Source organism: Carassius carassius, chromosome 13 (assembly GCF_963082965.1).
Source record: "Carassius carassius chromosome 13, fCarCar2.1, whole genome shotgun sequence".
Taxonomy (NCBI): domain Eukaryota; kingdom Metazoa; phylum Chordata; class Actinopteri; order Cypriniformes; family Cyprinidae; genus Carassius; species Carassius carassius.
In genome coordinates, this window is record NC_081767.1 from 14,089,079 (window position 1) to 14,107,923 (window position 18,845).

General features: G+C 41.5%; 1 protein-coding gene across 1 annotated transcript in view; it reads right to left on the reverse strand.

Moving 5' to 3' along the window:
* Positions 1-2,475: 2,475 nt before the first annotated feature.
* Positions 2,476-18,845, reverse strand: part of tcf25 (transcription factor 25 (basic helix-loop-helix)) — a 241,747-nt gene continuing 225,377 nt past the window's right edge. The window contains exon 18 of the mRNA XM_059564786.1: positions 2,476-2,736. Within this exon, the coding sequence (XP_059420769.1) occupies positions 2,578-2,736 (159 nt within the window). The 3' untranslated portion in view covers positions 2,476-2,577. The remainder of the gene's footprint in view (positions 2,737-18,845) is intronic.

Sequence of the window (18,845 nt, forward strand, 5' to 3'; positions counted from 1 at the left end):
CGGGCCTCGGTGGTCGGTCCCTTTCTCCCTCAAATCTAATCGGGGTTAGGGCTGAACTTCTATTGTTCTGGATTGGCCAGTCACTGTCCGCTCACAGGTCCAGAAGACACATCCAAGGAATCCCACGTTTCTTTACAGATTCACTCTAAACCTTAAGGTTTCATGGCAGTCGTTTGACAACTCAAAGTTTCAACTCCCTCCACAGAATTCAGTCCGCCGTAGTGTGTTACCAATGGTTTGCTTAGTGACTGTGGTCCCAACTGCTTTAAGATCATTAACAACCTCCTCCCGTGTAGTTTTGGGCTGATCCCTCACCTTTCTCATGATCATCTTTACCCAATGATGTGTTGCCCATGGCAGTGGGAGAGGTTGGAATTGAAGATACAGACTGTATGGACAAGTGTCTTTTATACACCTAACGAGCTGACATTAGGAGTAACTTCTTAAAGTGACAGATCTGTGTTCCACATAGGCACATAACCAATCTGCGAGAGCCAAAATTATTTCTGGTTGGTAAGGGATCAAATACTTATTTCATTTAATGAAATTTAAATTAATCTCTATCCTTTAAATAATGTGTTTTTTTTCCTGGATTTTTTTGGTTGGTATTCTGTCTCTGTTCATTAAAATAAACCTATCATAAAGCTTACAGACCCTTCATTTCTTTGAAACTGGGCAAACTTACAAAATCAGCAGGGGATCAAATAAATATTTCCCCATGGTACAATAAAAATAAAATTATTTTTTCAGGTAGAGTAGGTCTAGTCATCAGTAGCATTTAAGTAAGAAATGCTAGAAAAAAAAATAAAAATATATATATATATTTATAGAGAGAGAGAGAGAGAGAGAGAGAGAGAGAGAGAGAGAGAGAAAGAGATAGAGAGAATCTTCACTGTATGAATCAATTAAATATTAAAAAAAGGCTATTAAAAATATTTATTCAGTCAAAAGCAGTAATTTTCTCATAAATTGTGACAGACAACCATTGAAAGTGCATTTATAGAGCCCTGGCCAACTCTTGTAAATTTTGAACTTCGAAAGTTCTTAGTAAGTCTGATTACACTTTTTATATTCCTAACAATCAGTATATTGCATTAGGACTTCACCACTTAAAATTACATCATTTTATTGCCTTCAGATATGGTTCAATTCACACTAAAATTGGTACAGGTGATCACAGCCGCACATATCTGACTAAACAGAAATTTAGATGCTTGACATCTTTCAGTTATAGTAACACAAATTTAACTATCAACCCAAAATCAGACGTGATACTGCTTTATTAAATGCTTTAAAATAGAACAAAATATTATCAAAAGTTATTTTTATTTTAACATGTGACGTGTAATGAATTTAGGTAAAGGGGTGCATAGACTGGTGGTTTTGTAGGCAAACATTAATGCCTTGAATTTTAGCCAGTGCAAGTTGATAAACAGAGGTGTGACGTGCATTATTTTCGGCTCATTAAAAATTTATCTTGCTGCTGCATTCTGGATTCAATGTAAAGGTTTGATATAACTGGCTGGAAATCCTGGCAAAAGAGCATTGCAATAAGTCCAGCCTGGATAGAATAATAGCTTGAACAAGAAGTTGTGAAGCATGTTCTGAAAGAAAGGTGCCTAATCTTAATGTTGAATAAAGCAAACTGCAGGACTGGGCAGTTTTAGCAATGTGGTCTGAGAAAGTCAGCTGATCATCAATCATAACTCCAAGACTTCTGGGTGTTTCTGAAGGAATTATGGTTGATGTGCCTAACTGGATGGTGAAATTGTGTTGTAACAATTGGTCTAATACAACCAAAAGCAGCTGTCTTGGCAAGGTTGAGTTGAAGCTGATGGTCCTTCATCCATCAAGAAATGTCTGTTAGACGAGCTGAGAAGTGAGCAACTATTGTCGGATCATCAGGATGGAATGAGAGGTAGAGTTGAGTGTCATCAGCATAGCAGTGATATGAAAAGCCATGAATGACAGAACCTAGTGATGCCATGTAGACAGTGAAGTGATCCAAGAACTGAGCCCCTAAGGCACCCCTCACTCCCTAGGCACTCCCCTTTTGGGTGAACTATCCCATTAACAACATCTTCTTGCATGGGATGCGAAACAGGGTCTGGTAGACAACAAACACTAAATACTAACATTTTTTAATTACTTCATAAGATTAAATCAACTCAGTTTTCAATTAGTTCCCATTTACAGAATTTTGAATATATTACATACCCGTGGCTATATACATCTTCATGTCTGTTTGATATCATAATATTCAACACTGAAATACCATTGCCAGGGTTCAGAAAATCTGACATGCTTTAGTTGAAGATGTCATGCTCGTCTACAGAAACTTTCTCAAAATGATCAACCTGTAACATTATAATGTGTACCTCACCCTCAGACAGGATATATCCAACCCGTTACCCAAACACGAAACCTTAAACATTTAATCATTACGAAAAAAAAGTCTGGCCATACTTTAATTGAGATTTTTCTTTTTTTTTTGTAATGTTTCCAGCTGACTGTCAAAATGTACTAAACATGGTAGCTAAATTTGGAAGGGTGCTCAGAAATAACACCCTCGATCTTTTAGTCCCATTCCTCCTCATCTCTTTCATGGTTGTTCTCCCACTGAGGTTCACGAAATTGGATGTTAGCCAACATGTCCCTCATAGCCACCATGAGTCTATTCACTTCCTGGTTCAATTCACGCCCGGCACGAGCAACTTCTTGTCTGTCTTCAGGCCTCTAAACATTGGGGGGGGGGGGGGGGGAGAAAATAAATAAATAAATCTTTATTAGATGTAAATCAAGCTTTGTATAGTTGTATGGCATTAATAATAATAATAATAATGCTTTTTATTTCATGACGCCTTTCAGAACACTCAAGGTCACCTTTCAAACAATATACAGGTCAATGCATAAGACAAAACACACAACAAACAAACAGCATATACATATAAAGTGCATTTAAGTCTCAAAACATGTTATAAAAAAGCTTGTATAAAAAGATATGTCTTAAGATGCATTTTAGACAAGCACTCGCTATTGCGAACATCGAGGGGAAGAGAGTTCCATAGGCGGGAGGCAACATAACTAAAAGATCTGGCACCCATAATAGTAAGTCGAATCCGAGGTACCACAAAAGAAACTGGACACGTGCTCTCTGCTAGCTTCGGGCAGTGAGGGCTGGGCGAGCTCCGGGGATCTCGCGCCTTCTGCTCAGAAGCCCAGCAGACGAGCTGACATCGAGAAGGAGCTGATGCGAGTGCTCACGCTGGCTGCGACGAGCCTCGGCCTCGAGTGGTCTGCACCAGCGCCCCCCTCTCGTTCCCGGCTGGATGGTAGTTTCCTTTCGGATGAGCGTACTTCTCCGAACTCAAAGCCCGCCCCATTCCTTCCTGAGCTTCACAAAGAGGTGGCAAAGGTTTGGAACGCTCCATATTCAGCGCGAACTCGTTCAGCGGTGTTGCCATCTAAAGCCTGCCGCATGACGTCATCTCTGCTCGCGCGGATCTTTTCTGCTGCCGGGCAGGCTGCGTCTGCACTACACACCATGGCCACGCTGCAGATATTCCAGGGTGATCTCCTCCGTAAGCTGGACGAGATGGGACCTGACGCTATCTGTCTCGCGGATTTGAGGAGTGCTTCGGATCTCTCTCTCCGCGCTACTAAATCTGCTGCACAGGCCATGGGACGAGTTATGGCTTCCGCTACGGTGGCTGAGAGGCATCTATGGCTGACGCTCTCAGGCATGGCAGAGTCTGAACGCACTGCGTTCCTCGACGCCCCGCTGACTCCCGCTGGCCTCTTCGGATCTTCTGTCAACGAGTACGTTGAGAGATTCGTCGAGGACCAGAAAGCGTCGCAAGCATTCAAGCACTTCCTCCCGAAGCGCTCCGGTTCTGTAGCGAGTCGTGCTAGACCGGCCCCGCAAAGCTCTCAGCCACACCCCCCGCCTCCTGCTGCTTCATCGCAACAGCATCAGCAACGCAGCTCGAGACCCCGTTCTTGCTCTACCGGCCGTCGCCCCGCGCCGCGGGGACCACGGCAGAGGATTACGGTGAGGCCGGAAGCCCCGAAGCCATCCTAGCACTCCTAGGAAAGCGCCGGTGTCCCGCCGCGGCCGGTGTCTCACCCAAGCGCACCGCTGTTTCAGTTCCAGGGATTGTGACTGTCTCAGCGTCTTTTGCAATGCGCAAGCCTGTACAGTTGCCCGCTTGCCTGCACACAAAAACCGTTATAACGGCTACCCAGATATTTCCCGAAAAAGGTGTAATTTCTGGTGTCCCGGCCACGGCCGATGGTGCTACAAATGTAGTGACGATGCCCACTGCTCAGTGCCCATCTCCACATATAAGCCCTTCACACAGGGCTCGCGCCCATAAAAGCGACTCAGGTCGATCGCGCGCACTACATAGTAAACGTGCCCACTCCTCAGTGCCCACAAACACTATGTCACAAACGTCATGTGGTTTCTGTAAAAATGAAACCCGTGCACGTTCGTTCTGCCCAGGCAGCGAGTCAAAAGCAGTAAATGTGCACGCTTACAGCCCACAATTACGCACAGACAGCACGAGTCCCACGGGACCCGCTCAGCCCTCCCTCACTCGGTTAAGCACCGTGGAGGGGTCGAGGACGAGCGATCTGCCCACTGTGATCAGCGCACTCCCCGCCTCAAATGTCACAGGCATAACGCCCATGTTACAGCACATCGAAGCACTGCCGTTGCCCAGCCAACAGAGCGCGCTTCGTATCCAACCCTTAGCCATTCATGCAGACGCATGGTCAGCGCTTCCAGGGGTTTCGGATTGGGTGCTAGACATTATAAAGAGAGGCTACTCGCTACAGTTTTTTCGACGCCCTCCGCGCTTTTTAGCGTGCGGCGAAACTACGGTCAAAACAGAAGTAGCACACCTACTTCGAGCCGAAATATCAAAACTGTTGAGCAAAGGGGCTGTGGAGCCTGTATCTCAAGCTCAAAGCGAAGGGGGCTGTACAGCAGATACTTTCGCGCATATTCGCAGAGGAGACTGGTTCATGTTGATAGATCTGAAGCACGCGTATTTTCAAATACAGATAGCGTCACGTCACAGGCGATACTTGAGATTCGCCTTCGAGGGCCAGACATACCAGTATACAGTCCTGCCGTTCGGCTTGTCCATGGCTCCTCGAACGTTTACGAAGTGCATGGACGCAGCGCTCGCTCCTCTCAGACTCAGAGGCATGCGAGTGCTGAACTATTTGGACGACTGGCTGATTCTGGCTCAATCACGATCAGACCTCGTGGAACACAGGGCCATTTTACTCGATCACCTCGAGAAACTTGGTCTCAGTGTCAACTGGACGAAGAGTTCGCTGAACCCCAGTCAGGCGATACTGTTCTTGGGTATAGCTCTGGACTCACGCTCCATGACGGCGCGGCTGTCGCCACAGTGCACGTAGGGCATTCAGCGCGCAGCAAGCTCTCTCCGCTGCGGCGCGACCTTCTCGCTCAGAGAATTTCAGAAGATGCTAGGTCTCATGGCCTCAGCATCACCAGTTCTTCAGTTGGGCCTGCACCGCATGCACCCCTTGCAGTTCTGGCTGAAAGCGCGAGTACCGCGCAGAGCGTGGATATCCGGTCAGTTGCGTCTCAAGGTCAATCAGAGCTGTTTTACAGCCCTGAAACCCTGGACAGCGAACGACTGGTACCAATCAGGTGTAAGCCTGGGGACTTCCTCGAAAGTGAAAATGGTGTCGACGGACGCCTCCACTTCGGGATGGGGAGCGCTGCTCGAGGGCAGACCGTTCTTTGGCCTGTGGTCAGAACAGGAAAAGCTCCAACATATCAACTGTCTGGAAATGCTGGCAGTAGAGAACGCGCGGACGCGATTTTGACCCGAATCAAGGGCCACCACATCTTAGTCCGTTCGGACAATATGTCTGTGGTGTCCTACATAAATCGCCAGGGCGGTCTCAGGTCCCGAAACCTGTACATGTTGGTGGAACGCCTCCTGGTTTGGGCTCAGAGCAACTTGCGCTCGCTGACAGCAGTTCATGTGCCTGGGCTACAGAATCTGTGTCCAGACAGACTGTCCAGAAACAACATTCCCACGGGCGAATGGTCTCTACACCCACAGACAGTCCAGCTGCTGTGGGAGAGATTTGGCAGGGCGGAAGTGGACCTCTTCGCGTCCCACGAAAACGCTCACTGCTCCGCGTTCTTTTCCAAGAACGAAAGCGCGCTGTCTCAAAGGTGGCCGCGCTGCCCGCTCTATGCTTTTCCCCCCGTCTCCCTCCTTCCGCAGGTGATAGAACGGGTGAGGGAAACAAGATGCTCAGTACTGCTTGTAGCACCACTTTGGAAGAACCAACCATGGTTTCCAGATTTGATGCAGTTAGCAGGCACTGCCCCGTGGCCAGTGCCGTTGAGGAGGGACCTCCTCTCGCAGGCCAGGGGCTCGATTTGGCACCCTCAACCGGTGTTGTGGTCCCTCGATGTGTGGGCGCTCAACGGTTACCCGCTGATCTCTCAGTGGGAGTGCTAAATACTATCACTCAGGCTAGAGCTCCGTCGACTCGACAGCTATATGCCTCGAAGTGGTCAGTATTCTCCAGCTGGTGCACAGCTCGGGGAAGTTCACCCCTTAGTTGTGAGGTGACGGAGGTTCTCTCCTTCCTACAGGAGCTGTTGGATAAGGGCAGAGCCCCCTCCACGCTCAAAGTTTACGTGGCGGCTATCGCAGCGTTTTCTGAGACAACGCTCGGTCAGTCAATAGGAAGGAACGATTTGGTCATCCGCTTCCTTAGAGGAGCTAGGAGGCTGAATCCTCCCAGACCTCCGTCAGTCCCTGTATGGGACCTCTCGACGGTTTTGGAGGCCATGAAAGGTTCCTCTTTCGAGCCTATCCAAACGATTAGCCTCAAATATCTGTCATTCAAGACAGTGTTCTTGTTGGCTCTCGCTTCAGTGAAGCGTGTGAGTGACCTGCACGCGCTCTCGGTGAGCCCGACGTGCTTGGATCTTGGGCCTAATGACTCAAGGGTCATACTCAAACCTAGGCACGGTTATGTGCCGAAATCCCTCAACACGCCGTTTCGGGCTCAGGTTATTTCCCTGTCTGCCCTGTCGGTGTCAGGAGAGGATGGAGACTCGAGTCTTCTTTGCCCCGTTAGGGCTTTAAGAGCTTATGTGTCTCGCTCCGCTGTCTTCAGACAGACTGAGCAGCTGTTTGTCTCGTTCAGTGGACGTTCCAAGGGAATGGCTGTTTCGAGACAGAGCCTATCCAGATGGATAGTTGATGCTATAGCGTTAGATTACGCTTCCAGGTGCCTTCAGTGCCCACTGGGCGTCAGAGCACACTCCACAAGAGGCGTCGCCTCGTCGTGGGCGTGGTCTAGTAGGATCTCCTTACAGGATATATGTATGGCGGCAGGATGGGCCTCGCCGTCTACATTTATCAGGTTCTATAACCTGGAGGTTCCCGCCCTGCAAGCAAAGCTGCTGTTGGTATAGTTGAATCAGGGTCCTGATTGGAACTCTGAGATCGCAAGCGCTATGCGCTGCCGACTGTTATATGGGCAGTATTGCGTAAGACCCACATTACCACATTGGTCAGGCCTTGCCTTGATTATGTGATGTCATATTGCCACGTCTACGGACGCTGCTAGATATGGGACGGAGGGTTCCCCCCCTCCTATTCTAGGACTCTCTGTGAGTCCCTCTGGTGATTGTGCACTGTAAATCCTGGGCGTCGCTTCCAGGTTTATTGGTGTGTGATCCCTGCACGCACGGCGCTTTACATTGGGTTCCCGTAGCGTCTTAGCTAAGACGCAGTACAAGAGAACTCTCGTAAGAGAACGTACTCGGTTACTAACGTAACCTCGGTTCTCTCTAGAAGAGGGAACGAGTACTGCGTTCTCTGCCGTGCGTACGATTCACTCTGGTTCGCTTCGGCGATGAAATAAATCAGGTGAGTCAGCCTTTTCGAGCTCCCTTTATAGGGCTAGGCCACACCCGTTTCGGCGGGAAGTGGCATGGAGGGCGCGAAGCGAGCTGTCTCGCCTATGGCTGTGTGCTGCTGCAAATGCGCTTTACAATAATTCAAAATTAAGGATAATTTTTTGCTTCAGTGTATCGTGAAAAGAGACTTTTCTCGTAGCGTCTTAGCTAAGACGCAGTACTCGTTCCCTCTTCTAGAGAGAACCGAGGTTACGTTAGTAACTGAGTACGTTTCGGAACAGTAATAATATCAGAGGAACGCAGAACAAACGTTAACTTATCGATTCTGCTCAGAGTGAACCGATTGAATTTTTTTTTTCATTTTCAAGCCCTGCTTATAAACCGGAGAATTGTGATCAGTATAAGGAGTTCTAGAGAGAACACGAGCTGTAGAATTCTGAACCAATTGAAGCTTATGTAGCAATTTGGAGGGAATACCTGTGAGAAGAGCATTGCAGTAGTCTATAGGTGAGGTGACTAGTGTGTGAATGAGAACTGCCGTATTATTATTTGAAAGAAAGGGATAGAGACGATTAATATTGTGCAAATGGAAGTATGCAATCCTGTATGATATTATTAATTTTAGCTTTAAAAGATAGTGTGCTATCTATGATGACACCCTAACTTTTAACCTGAGAGGAAGGACAGATTGCAGTATTGTCAATGTGTAAAGAGAAACAATTAGATTTAGACACAACAGATCTAGTGCCAACAAGCAGAGCCTCAGTTTTATTGCCATTTATCTTCAAGAAGTTCAATAAGTGGTGGGGAAGAAAACCAGATTGGAATGTTTCATACAAGTTATTACTGGACAGATGTTCATGAATTTGAATTGCAATACACTTTTCAACTACTTTCAAGATAAATGGTAAATTTGAAATTGGACGAAAATTTTCAAAATTAAATGGATCACCCACCCCCTGGTTTCTTAAGTATGGGTTTAATAATAGCAGATTTAAGAGATGGAGATACAAAACCACACAGTAAAATCTCCAGTGTTGAAATCCCAGTGTTAAGGACTTTAGGAGTAAAGAGTTAAAGTTGTGGTGTTGAATTTCAAACGATTAACACTAGCTGGTGTAAACAGCCCCCTCTTGTGGTGTAAAAACGGAGTGTAACACTTATTAACACTGTTGAGTGTTATTAGACACATCCGGGACCGGGACATTTTCTCGTGTGCGAGCCTGACCTGTCTGAAATATTTTTCAAAGACGCCTTTTTCTTTGCTCGCAATGCGAAGTGCATAAGGAAGTTAAACAGCGAAATAAAGTGTTTAGTCTTACTTACAAATATGTTTTGTAATATCATATCGTTTTATAACAATATTTATGTGCTGTATGCGCCTATGTGCTGTATGCGCCTAAACTCAGAGACATTTTCCTTTCACTCGCGAAGCGGAACAGAAGAGGACTTTTTTTCAAAACGGGAAAATCCGAAAGTAAGTGTTTTTATCTCAATTAAAATATGTATTTTATAGCATCACATTGATTTAAGGTGATATTTATGTGGTGCACACTCCTAAACCTTTTCTCAGAGCGATATTTCCTTTCACCAGCGATGCGAAGTAGACCGGGAAGTTGGTTTTAACAAGGAAAACACAGACAGTTAAGTAGTAACAGCTAAGTGTTTTACCTCATTTACGATATGTATTTTATAAGATAATATTTCTATATGACGATATTTATTTGCTGCGCACCCCTGAACAAGCCTAACTTAACCGTTTCTCACAGATTTGAATTGCTATGCAGTGCGCAGATGTGGAGGTCACTGGGAAACACCAGAAGTTAACCGTTTTAAACGTTACCTAATTTAAAATGTGTTTTATAACATCATGTTATTTATAGTGATATCTAACGTATCTGCTTGTAACGTTACACTCCTAAACCTTTTCTCAGAGATATTTTCTTTCACTCGCGATGCTCTGGAGCAGATGGGGAAATTGGTCTTAACAAGGAAAAACCAAAAGTAAGTGTTTTATTTATTTTACGATATGTGTTTTATAAAATAATATCACTTTATGACGATAGTTATATGCTGTGCGTGCCAAAACGATCCGAAACATTTTCACAGATGAAATCTGAAACTGAAGGGAAACGCCAGAAGTGTTTTTAACATTACCTCATTTATAATACAGTATGTAACACATCATAATGTCAAATCAAACCACTGCAAAACTGCTCAAATATAAATGGCAATATAAGTTAATTGTTCTTGTGTGTCTCATGACCAATTTTTGTGATTTCATTAAGCATGAATTGAGTTTTCATTCTGTGGATTTCATGTTTGATTTGAGTGCAGTTTTCCTTGAATTAATTTGAAAATAACACTTTTTCAGTAAACTCAAACTCTCTTCATCATTCAAAGTGATTTTGTGCCGCCACAAGTCTTGGGAGTATGGCTAGAGACAATTGGTATGGCACATGAGTTGCAGTAAACTACTTTAGACACTTTATTATTATATTATCATTAAGCATTACATTATGTTTTGTATTTAGCAAAAGGGAGTTGTATGGGTTTAATATTACAATTTTAAGGAAACATTTTTTTTTTATATTGTTACAGATGGTTCATGCTGGCTTAAAAGAAAAATCAAAAGGAGATGATGTGCTTGAAGAGTATGAAGCCACCAATACATGAGTAAGCCACAATTGCGTATTTTAAGATTATCATGTTTGTCATGTTTATTTTTTCTACAATAATAATAATAAAAGAGTCTGATCTCTTTCTTAAAAAAATTCTACTGTAAGTTTTATATATATATATATACATATATACACACATACACACGTTTGGACCGTCATTTATTTATGTGCTGTCCCATTTATGTGCATTCATTTTAATAGGAGTCATCCAACCTCAACGCAGAGAGATCAGTATGCACTTGGAATTGTGACTTTGTCTCTGCCGTTAGAAGACCCATTTTCTAGTAAGACGGACTTTCTTTTTACAAAATACATTTAGAGTGAATTAAAATTCCTTAAAATTTTCCTTAAAGGGATTGTTCACCCAAAAATACAAGTTAAAGGGTTCGTTCATCCAACAATTAAAATTAGCCTGTGATTTATTCACCCTTAAGGCAACCTCGGTGTATATGACTTTCTTCTTTCAGATGAGTCCAATCTGAGTTTTATTAAAAATGATCCTGGCACTTCCGAGATTTATAATGGCAGTGGGTGGGAGTTTCTGTTCAACAGTCCAAAAGAAGTACAATAAAATGTATCCATCCCTAATGTCGTGACATGACATTCAGCCAAGTATGATGTCCCATACTTAGAATTCGTGCTCTGCATTTAACCCATCTAAAGTGCACACACACACACACACACACACACACACACACCGTGAACACAAACCCGCAGCAGTGGGCATCATTTAGTTGGGGATCAGTTGGGTGTTCAGTGCCTTGCTCAAGGGCACCTCAGTCGTGGTATTGAGGTAGTAATAAACAGTGCCTCACATGGCTACGGGGTGTAAATAAAGGCCTCTTGTAGCGAATCAATGCGTTTTTGTTTTGTGCTTCGCCGACGTCCTATGTCATCCGCCCAGAAGGGCTTCTGCGTACAACACTTAGTGCAAGCTAGAGAAACATTTTATTATGGAAGGATGCACTTTATTTCACTTCTTTTGGACTGTTCAACAGAAACACCCACCCACTGCAATTATAAAGCTTGGAAGAGCCAGGACATTTTTTATAAAACTCTGTCTGGATTGGGAGTGGTCCCATGTATTTCTTCTGTATATTTTTCAAAAAATAACGTTTGGTGTTCCTCAGAAGACAGAAGGTCATCCAGGTTTGGAACCGCATGAGGATAAACACGACAGAATCTTCAGTTTTGGGTGAACTATTGTTGTATTCATACTTGTATGTGACATTTCACCTGATAATAGTTTTGATAAATGGAATTGAAATTATTATTTTTTTTTCTGTGTGTTTTTATTTATTATTATTATTATTGTTGTTCTTTTTCAATTTTACAGGGAAAGGTGTGTGATGCTGCAAATAGGAGTGGATCTTGCTTGGCTGAAAACTGCTGAGAAACGCATCTTGTCGTGCTGAAAAAAAAAAGAAGTTTAGAGAAGACAAAAAGACCATTCTCTCCAAGGAGGACTTTGATTAGTGAGCATTAACATGTATTCTGTATTTATGGTAATGAATGGAATGCAGTTGTTTAACCTTATAAATGTCAGCAATATAAATATTATGAAATTAAGAGTACATATGGACCAAATAAGAATGTTTTTTGTGTCTTTGTTTTGACATTGAATTGAAACATTCAAAATGAAGACATTTTGGTACAGGAAAAAAAATCACAATGTTTTAAAATAAATATATGTAAACATTTTATTGTTTTGTGGGTTTATTTTTTTTTAAATATTTTCAACTGAACACTGGGGCAGTGTTGACCAGTTAATCCATGAGTGTTAACTTTGAACACCAACTTTGGTATTCTCATCTAGAGCTGAAGATCTTTGCCCGAACCCGACGGGACCCGATGGTACCTGACGGGTTCGGTCGGGTTCAGGTTTAATTTATATCATCTGACGCGGGCTCGGGCTCGCGTTCCGGTTTGCGAGGTAATCGAGCGGTCATGTGATGTGTTTCGATTAGCGCGAGAAAGATGCGAAAATGTATGCTGAGTAGGTGTAACGGAGGCTTGCCTCTGGCGATTACGTTTTGGTTGCACCAGCAACTAAAGCAAAGTCTGAGGTGTGAAAAATTTTGACCATGTTTATAATGAGAATAATGAATGAATAATGACGCACCATCAGTGAGCGCAGGAACGCGCTGAAGACATCTACAGTGGATTCAATCATTTTCCTCCACAAAAACATAGGCTTAGCCTAATCTCTGTGAGTAAAGGTTTTTCAAATGATAACTAAATATACATTGAGTCTTAAATGCATAATGTGGACAGAGTATATACGCTAATGTTGGCATTATTCTTTTATTAAATGGCAGCTGCTAAGCAAATCCGGCGGAGCCTTTATCTTAATTTCGTTATTGCCAAATCTTAATTTAAAATTTATCTTAATTTAATTTGTTTAAAAAAACTTGTTTTTATTGGTACATTTGTCTATTTATTGGCTAAATGAGCCTATGCCTATTTAGAGTGCTGATATGTAAGATGTCACAGAGGACTTATTTGATTTCTTTATTCCAACTTCCAAGTGGTCTAGTCTACGTTAGTTATGAATAAATTATGTTAAAACATGTATAAATTACTCATTCTTGACACAAGGAAAAAGAGCATGTGTGTGCGCACATTTGAATAATGTCGGGCTGTAAACGGGTTCAGGCTTTTAAAAAGCTGTCAATCAAAATGTACTTGTCGGGCTCGGGCCGAAACCTGTCGAGCCTAACTTTTAAGGCCCGATTACAGCTCTATTCTCATCATCCATTCTGGTGTTAATATTTTACACCTTAAGAGTTTGTTGGTTAACACTGTCAGAGTAATGTAATTGCGAAGAGTACCAGTAAGTAATAGGGCTGTCACTTTTAGTTCGAAAATCGATTGCACAATCGATCGGACCAACCAAAAAAAGTTTCGAAAATGAAAATAGGGAATCGATTTTTACCAAATATTTACACTATTAATTTTAAACAAATTAAACAATAAAAATATATAGATGTAATAAAACTCACAAATAAGCAGAAGAAGAAAATAAAGAAATCCAAAAGTGCAGTATGCCTTGCGAAAGCTAGACAGAAAATACCAGCAATTTTACGCGCCTATAAGACCCAGTGACGTCAAATAGAGCGTCTGGCATCTGGCGCAAATGATTTCAATGTTAAGTCAATGTAAAGCCATGTTTGCCCGCGTCTGGAGGTCTCGCGGCACGGTAGAAGCAAACTCGCCTCATTCGCGCATTTAGTTACAGGGGATTCTGAGTTATGAAATGGACCATTTCAAGCTGACAGCGACCGGCTTTTATGGTGGAAAATTGGCAGTAATACCCCCACCTTGCACAGCTGTACCTGAGTGTCCCTGGGATATCAGTCCGGTCGGAGCGTGTCTTCTCAACAGCTGGACAGTGAATAAAAAACGCTCTGCTCTGGACCCCGAAAATGTTGATCGACTTATTTTCCTGTCCAATAAATTTGTAATGGCCCTAGCCTTTTTGCGTATTTCATTATGCCTGCCTAGTGCCGCCTAACCTAAGTGTCGGTTATGTTCAATAAAAAAAAAAAAACACACACGGCCTGTTCTCAAGTCCATTTAAAGTTTCATTTTTTGAACAGTTGTTTGAAATGGATTGAATCATTATTTAAAATAATCTTGGAGATTTTTGAATTGCCTAAATCATAAATGCAGCCGGGTTGAAGCCTGCAGTTATGTTTTTCTTTTGCTATGGCAGCCGTCCCCTCTGCATACAGTATATATTTTTTTGAGAATGTTGCACTTCTGTTGCTGTTTGTAATTCTGCACGAAACTTAATGCCAATAAATAAGAAATATTGCTGACTTGTGCGTTTCCAGCGCTCTCTTTACGTTCGTCCATTATTTGACGTTGAAAAAGGAAACTTATTTTTTTTTGACATGGAAAATCGATTTTACAATCGATTAAATGAACGCTTATGTCTTAAAAATCGAAAATTATTTTTTCACAAAAGTGACAGCCCTAGTAAGTAATTGCCGAAGTACATTTTCAACCTTAGATATAAAAAGTCAAAAAGCGATCACATAGGTCAGTGGAATACATATCAGATGGCAAAAGAATGAGGTGGTTACAGAATATTGTTTACCACCAAGAAAAGAGACCTAGAGTTCCCATTGCTAACTCCAATTATGTTGGAGTAGTAATCGGATTTAGCTTTAGTCAGTGCATTTTTATAATTTTGAATATGTTCAGCATACATTTCTTTATGAACAGTAAGGCCAGACCTGACATACAGACACTCTAACCTACGGCCTTTAGTTTTAAGTTCACGCAGTTCAGGTGTACACCAAGGAGCTGAATGTACAAATGAAACCGTTCGAGTTTTCACAGGTGCGAATTCATCTAAAATCATGTTCAGTCCATCATCGTTATATTTTACCAGTTCATCAACAGTAGAGAAATCAGTTTTACTGGAGAAGATGGCAAGTTCATCAGCAAAAGTAAGCAAATCAATATTCTTAATATTCCGAAATGTAATCGGGTGACACAGGTTTACCTTAAAAATAGCCAGTTTGGCACAAAATGACACCAGAAAGTGATCTGATAAAGATAGATCAGAAAGAGTAACACAAAGGTGTTACCAGAGCAGCAAAGAAGATCAAGAGTATGCCCCTTAGTATGAGTGGGCAGTGAGTTAAATTGTTGTATACCAAAGCAATCCAAACATGATAAAAATTTGCTTGTAAATGCATTACTGACATTATCTGTATGAATAATGTCATTGTGAAAAAGGCCCAGCAGAGGTTGTACTTCCTTTGCCAGCTGAGGAAGTTTAACCTGCCACAGGAACTGCTGAAACAGTTCCACTCCACCATCATTGAATCCATCCTCTGCACTTCAGTAACTTTCTGGTTCAGCTCAGCTTCTAAATCTGACCTCAGAAGACTACAGAGGGTAGTCCGGACTGCTGAGCGAATCATCGGTTCAACCCTCCCATCTATTCAAGAACTGTACTTATCCAGAGTGAGCAAAAGGGCTGGCAAAATCACTCTGGACCCCTCACATCCAGCACACTCCCTCTTTGAACTGTTGCCATCTGGTCGACGCTACAGAGCTCTGAACACCAGAACGACCAGACACAGGAAAAGTTTCTTCCCTCAGGCAATCCATCTAATGAACAATTGATAAAAACTGTGGAACACACTACACTTTATATTTATATATACATACACTTATTTAACACCATACTTAGCGTACACTTAAATTTTTTTGCACATAATATACCTGTACATACATAATGCTCATTGTAATATACCTGCCATACATTGTCAATTTGTATATTTTCGTTCCTTACCTACCTATTTGTATTTTTTTTAATTTTTTTATTCCATTTTGTGTTTTTGTTCTGTCACTGTCATTATGTTGCACTGCGGAGCTTCTGTCACGAAAACAAATTCCTCGTATGTGTGAACATACCTGGCAATAAAGCTCATTCTGATTTCTGAATGTTAAAATCACCCTGAAGGATAACATTTGAAGATATGGAACATAGATAAGTCAATAGTTCAGATAGTGCAGTTAAAAAGGCATTATTGCTCTTGGGAGGGTGGTAGATAGTTATGAGGATGGTAGGAATCTTACCACTGATTTTTATGGCAATTGACTCAAAAGAAGAATATGTAGACAAAGTTAACTGGGAAACTTTCAATTTCTTTTTATAAAGTATTGCTAGCCCCGCCCCCCCTCCCATATCACAGGATTTAAAAACAACTATATCTTTGGGGAACAGACTGGTTTAGATGGAAAAAGTCATCTGGTTTCTGCCATGTCTCAGTTAGACGAAAAAGTCAAACTCACGGTCAGACAGTAGATCGTACACCAGGGGTCCTTTAGTGGAAATCGTATATTAACTAATCCAAAGGAAAAATTGCTTTTACAAGAATCGTTGCCAACCGATCTGTCCAGTTTGATTAAAATACTGCGATTGACAGTCCATGTAAGCCTCCTAGGCGGGCGTGGTTTAGATGACCAAAAGGACCATATTTGACATGAGCCATCGATGTTATAACTCCGCAGAGACCCGCCAATGTATATATTTCCGACGTGGTATGTACACGATGTCCAAGGGAAGATGTGGAGCTGACAGAAGATTAAAAGGACGCAAACGGAGCCGAGTAAATTCCGCCACCGAGTACTGGAGCATCGTCCATGCTAATGAGTGGTATACTGCAGACAGTGTTGGGGAGTAACTAGTTACATGTAACGGCGTTACGTAATTTAATTACAAAATAAATGTAACTGTAATCAGTTACAGTTACTAAGAAAAAAATAGTAATTAAATTAGTTACTTTTAGAAATTTTTTACGATTACAAAGGGGATTACATTTGAATACTTAAACACATCCACATACAGCTTATTAAGACATACGGCCCATAGTCTAGTTCGTAGAATCCAGTCATAAAAATGGAATTCTGCCTAACGCGGACGGAAAATGCCACATTATGGACAAATAACAATTAGGTCAGTACATTTGAATTAAATTTCAGTTTAGTACACAAAATAGGACACATGCTTATTAGATAAACGTATTTGAGTTTATGTATATGCTTTTTTTTTTATTAACTATTTTTTCCCCAAATAATTGTTAGATGCATAGTTTGCTGTAGTTATGCAAATATTTTTGTTTTTTAAAGTCTGAGAGTATAGAGCACTACTTTAACCGTCTGGAGTCTAAGGGTATTTTTGGGGCCTGGAGAAGTTTTGCCATGCCCTGACATTAGTGCTTTTTTCAGTTTCTTATAAATATCTAAATGGGTAAAGTCTAATCTCTCTGTAATCAGCACAAACTGGGCTATAATATTATGTGAAATGCATGTATGTACATTATTGTATTTTTGAGAAAAAAAATATCCGTGGTTAGTGAAAAACTAAAAATGTTAAAACACTTGAATAAGGCAATAAAACAGATACAGAACATTGGTTCCCAGGACTTTCGAGAACTGGAGCTTGTAGTCTAGAATTTTTCTTTCTAAATTATGTGAAAATCATCTTGTTTACACACTCACAAAAAAAAAAAAAAAAAGTAGACCCTTTACAGATTCGATTGATGTATTGCTCTTATCTGTACGATTAAAACTGAAAGTGTAATTTAAGTTCTTTTCGGGGTTATCAGGAGAAAATGACTCATAACGCATATACGTGTTAATCGACTCCAGAGGGTTAAGGTTAAACCTGCATGGTGCAGGGTATCTGCACATTTTTGATCACCAAATTTAATGACTTAATGAATAATAATAATTAAGACCTTTTAATGACCTTCAAGCATAAAAATTAAGATTTTTTTTATAATAATAATAATAATAATAATAATAATAATAATATATATATATATATATATATATATATATATATATATATATATATATATATATATAAACGACACTCTAGGCTGCTCAGGTTAACAAAGCACATTTGTATTTGAGCAACAGTGCAAATAATCAGTGCATATATAGCAACAAAGTGCATGTCAGGCAACTGCCTTCTCAATACTACAACAATACTGCTGTAAATAACGTACAAACAGTGCGTAAACAAATCAAATTGCAAATGAGAAGTTAAACAGTCCAAAAAATGGACGGAGTAAAAAAAGTGAATTAGTGTCCAAACAACAGCAAAGAACCCCAATATTCTTGCACAATTTTTACTGTTGATCCGTTAAGCATCTCAGTTCAGTACCTGACATGCAAATCCAGTTGTTTGCTTTTGGTGGTCCTATTCATGCTTTTGTCAAACAAGAGAACGAAGCTGCCTTGATTCACACTTGACAGACGTTGCCTTTTTATGTACGGAACAAGTCCAAATCGAGCAAGATAAGAGGTTTTGTCTTTGCCACAACTCAAGGTTTTTGCACATTCCGAGTCAGGGAACATTGCCCTGAAGATGGTGCTCACCAGTGATGTGTGGGTTGATCCAAAATGAGCGGGTGCCTGTGGTCCCCCACGGTTACGAGTCATTCAAAAATATTTTTAATGATTTTCGAGTCGCGGTTGGTCGGGTCGTTTGAAATAAAGATGCCAAATAAACCTTTGTGATTTATATAGTACTAGACACAATCTTAATTTTGATCAATGTTTTATCAATCAATTGCCGTATTTAATAAATAAGAAGCAAATATAAAGCAGACAGTGATGTGCGGGTCAATGTATTAATAACCCGCACCCGACCAACGTTTTCAACTAACCCGCCCGCAACTCGGACCGCAAAAAATAATAAA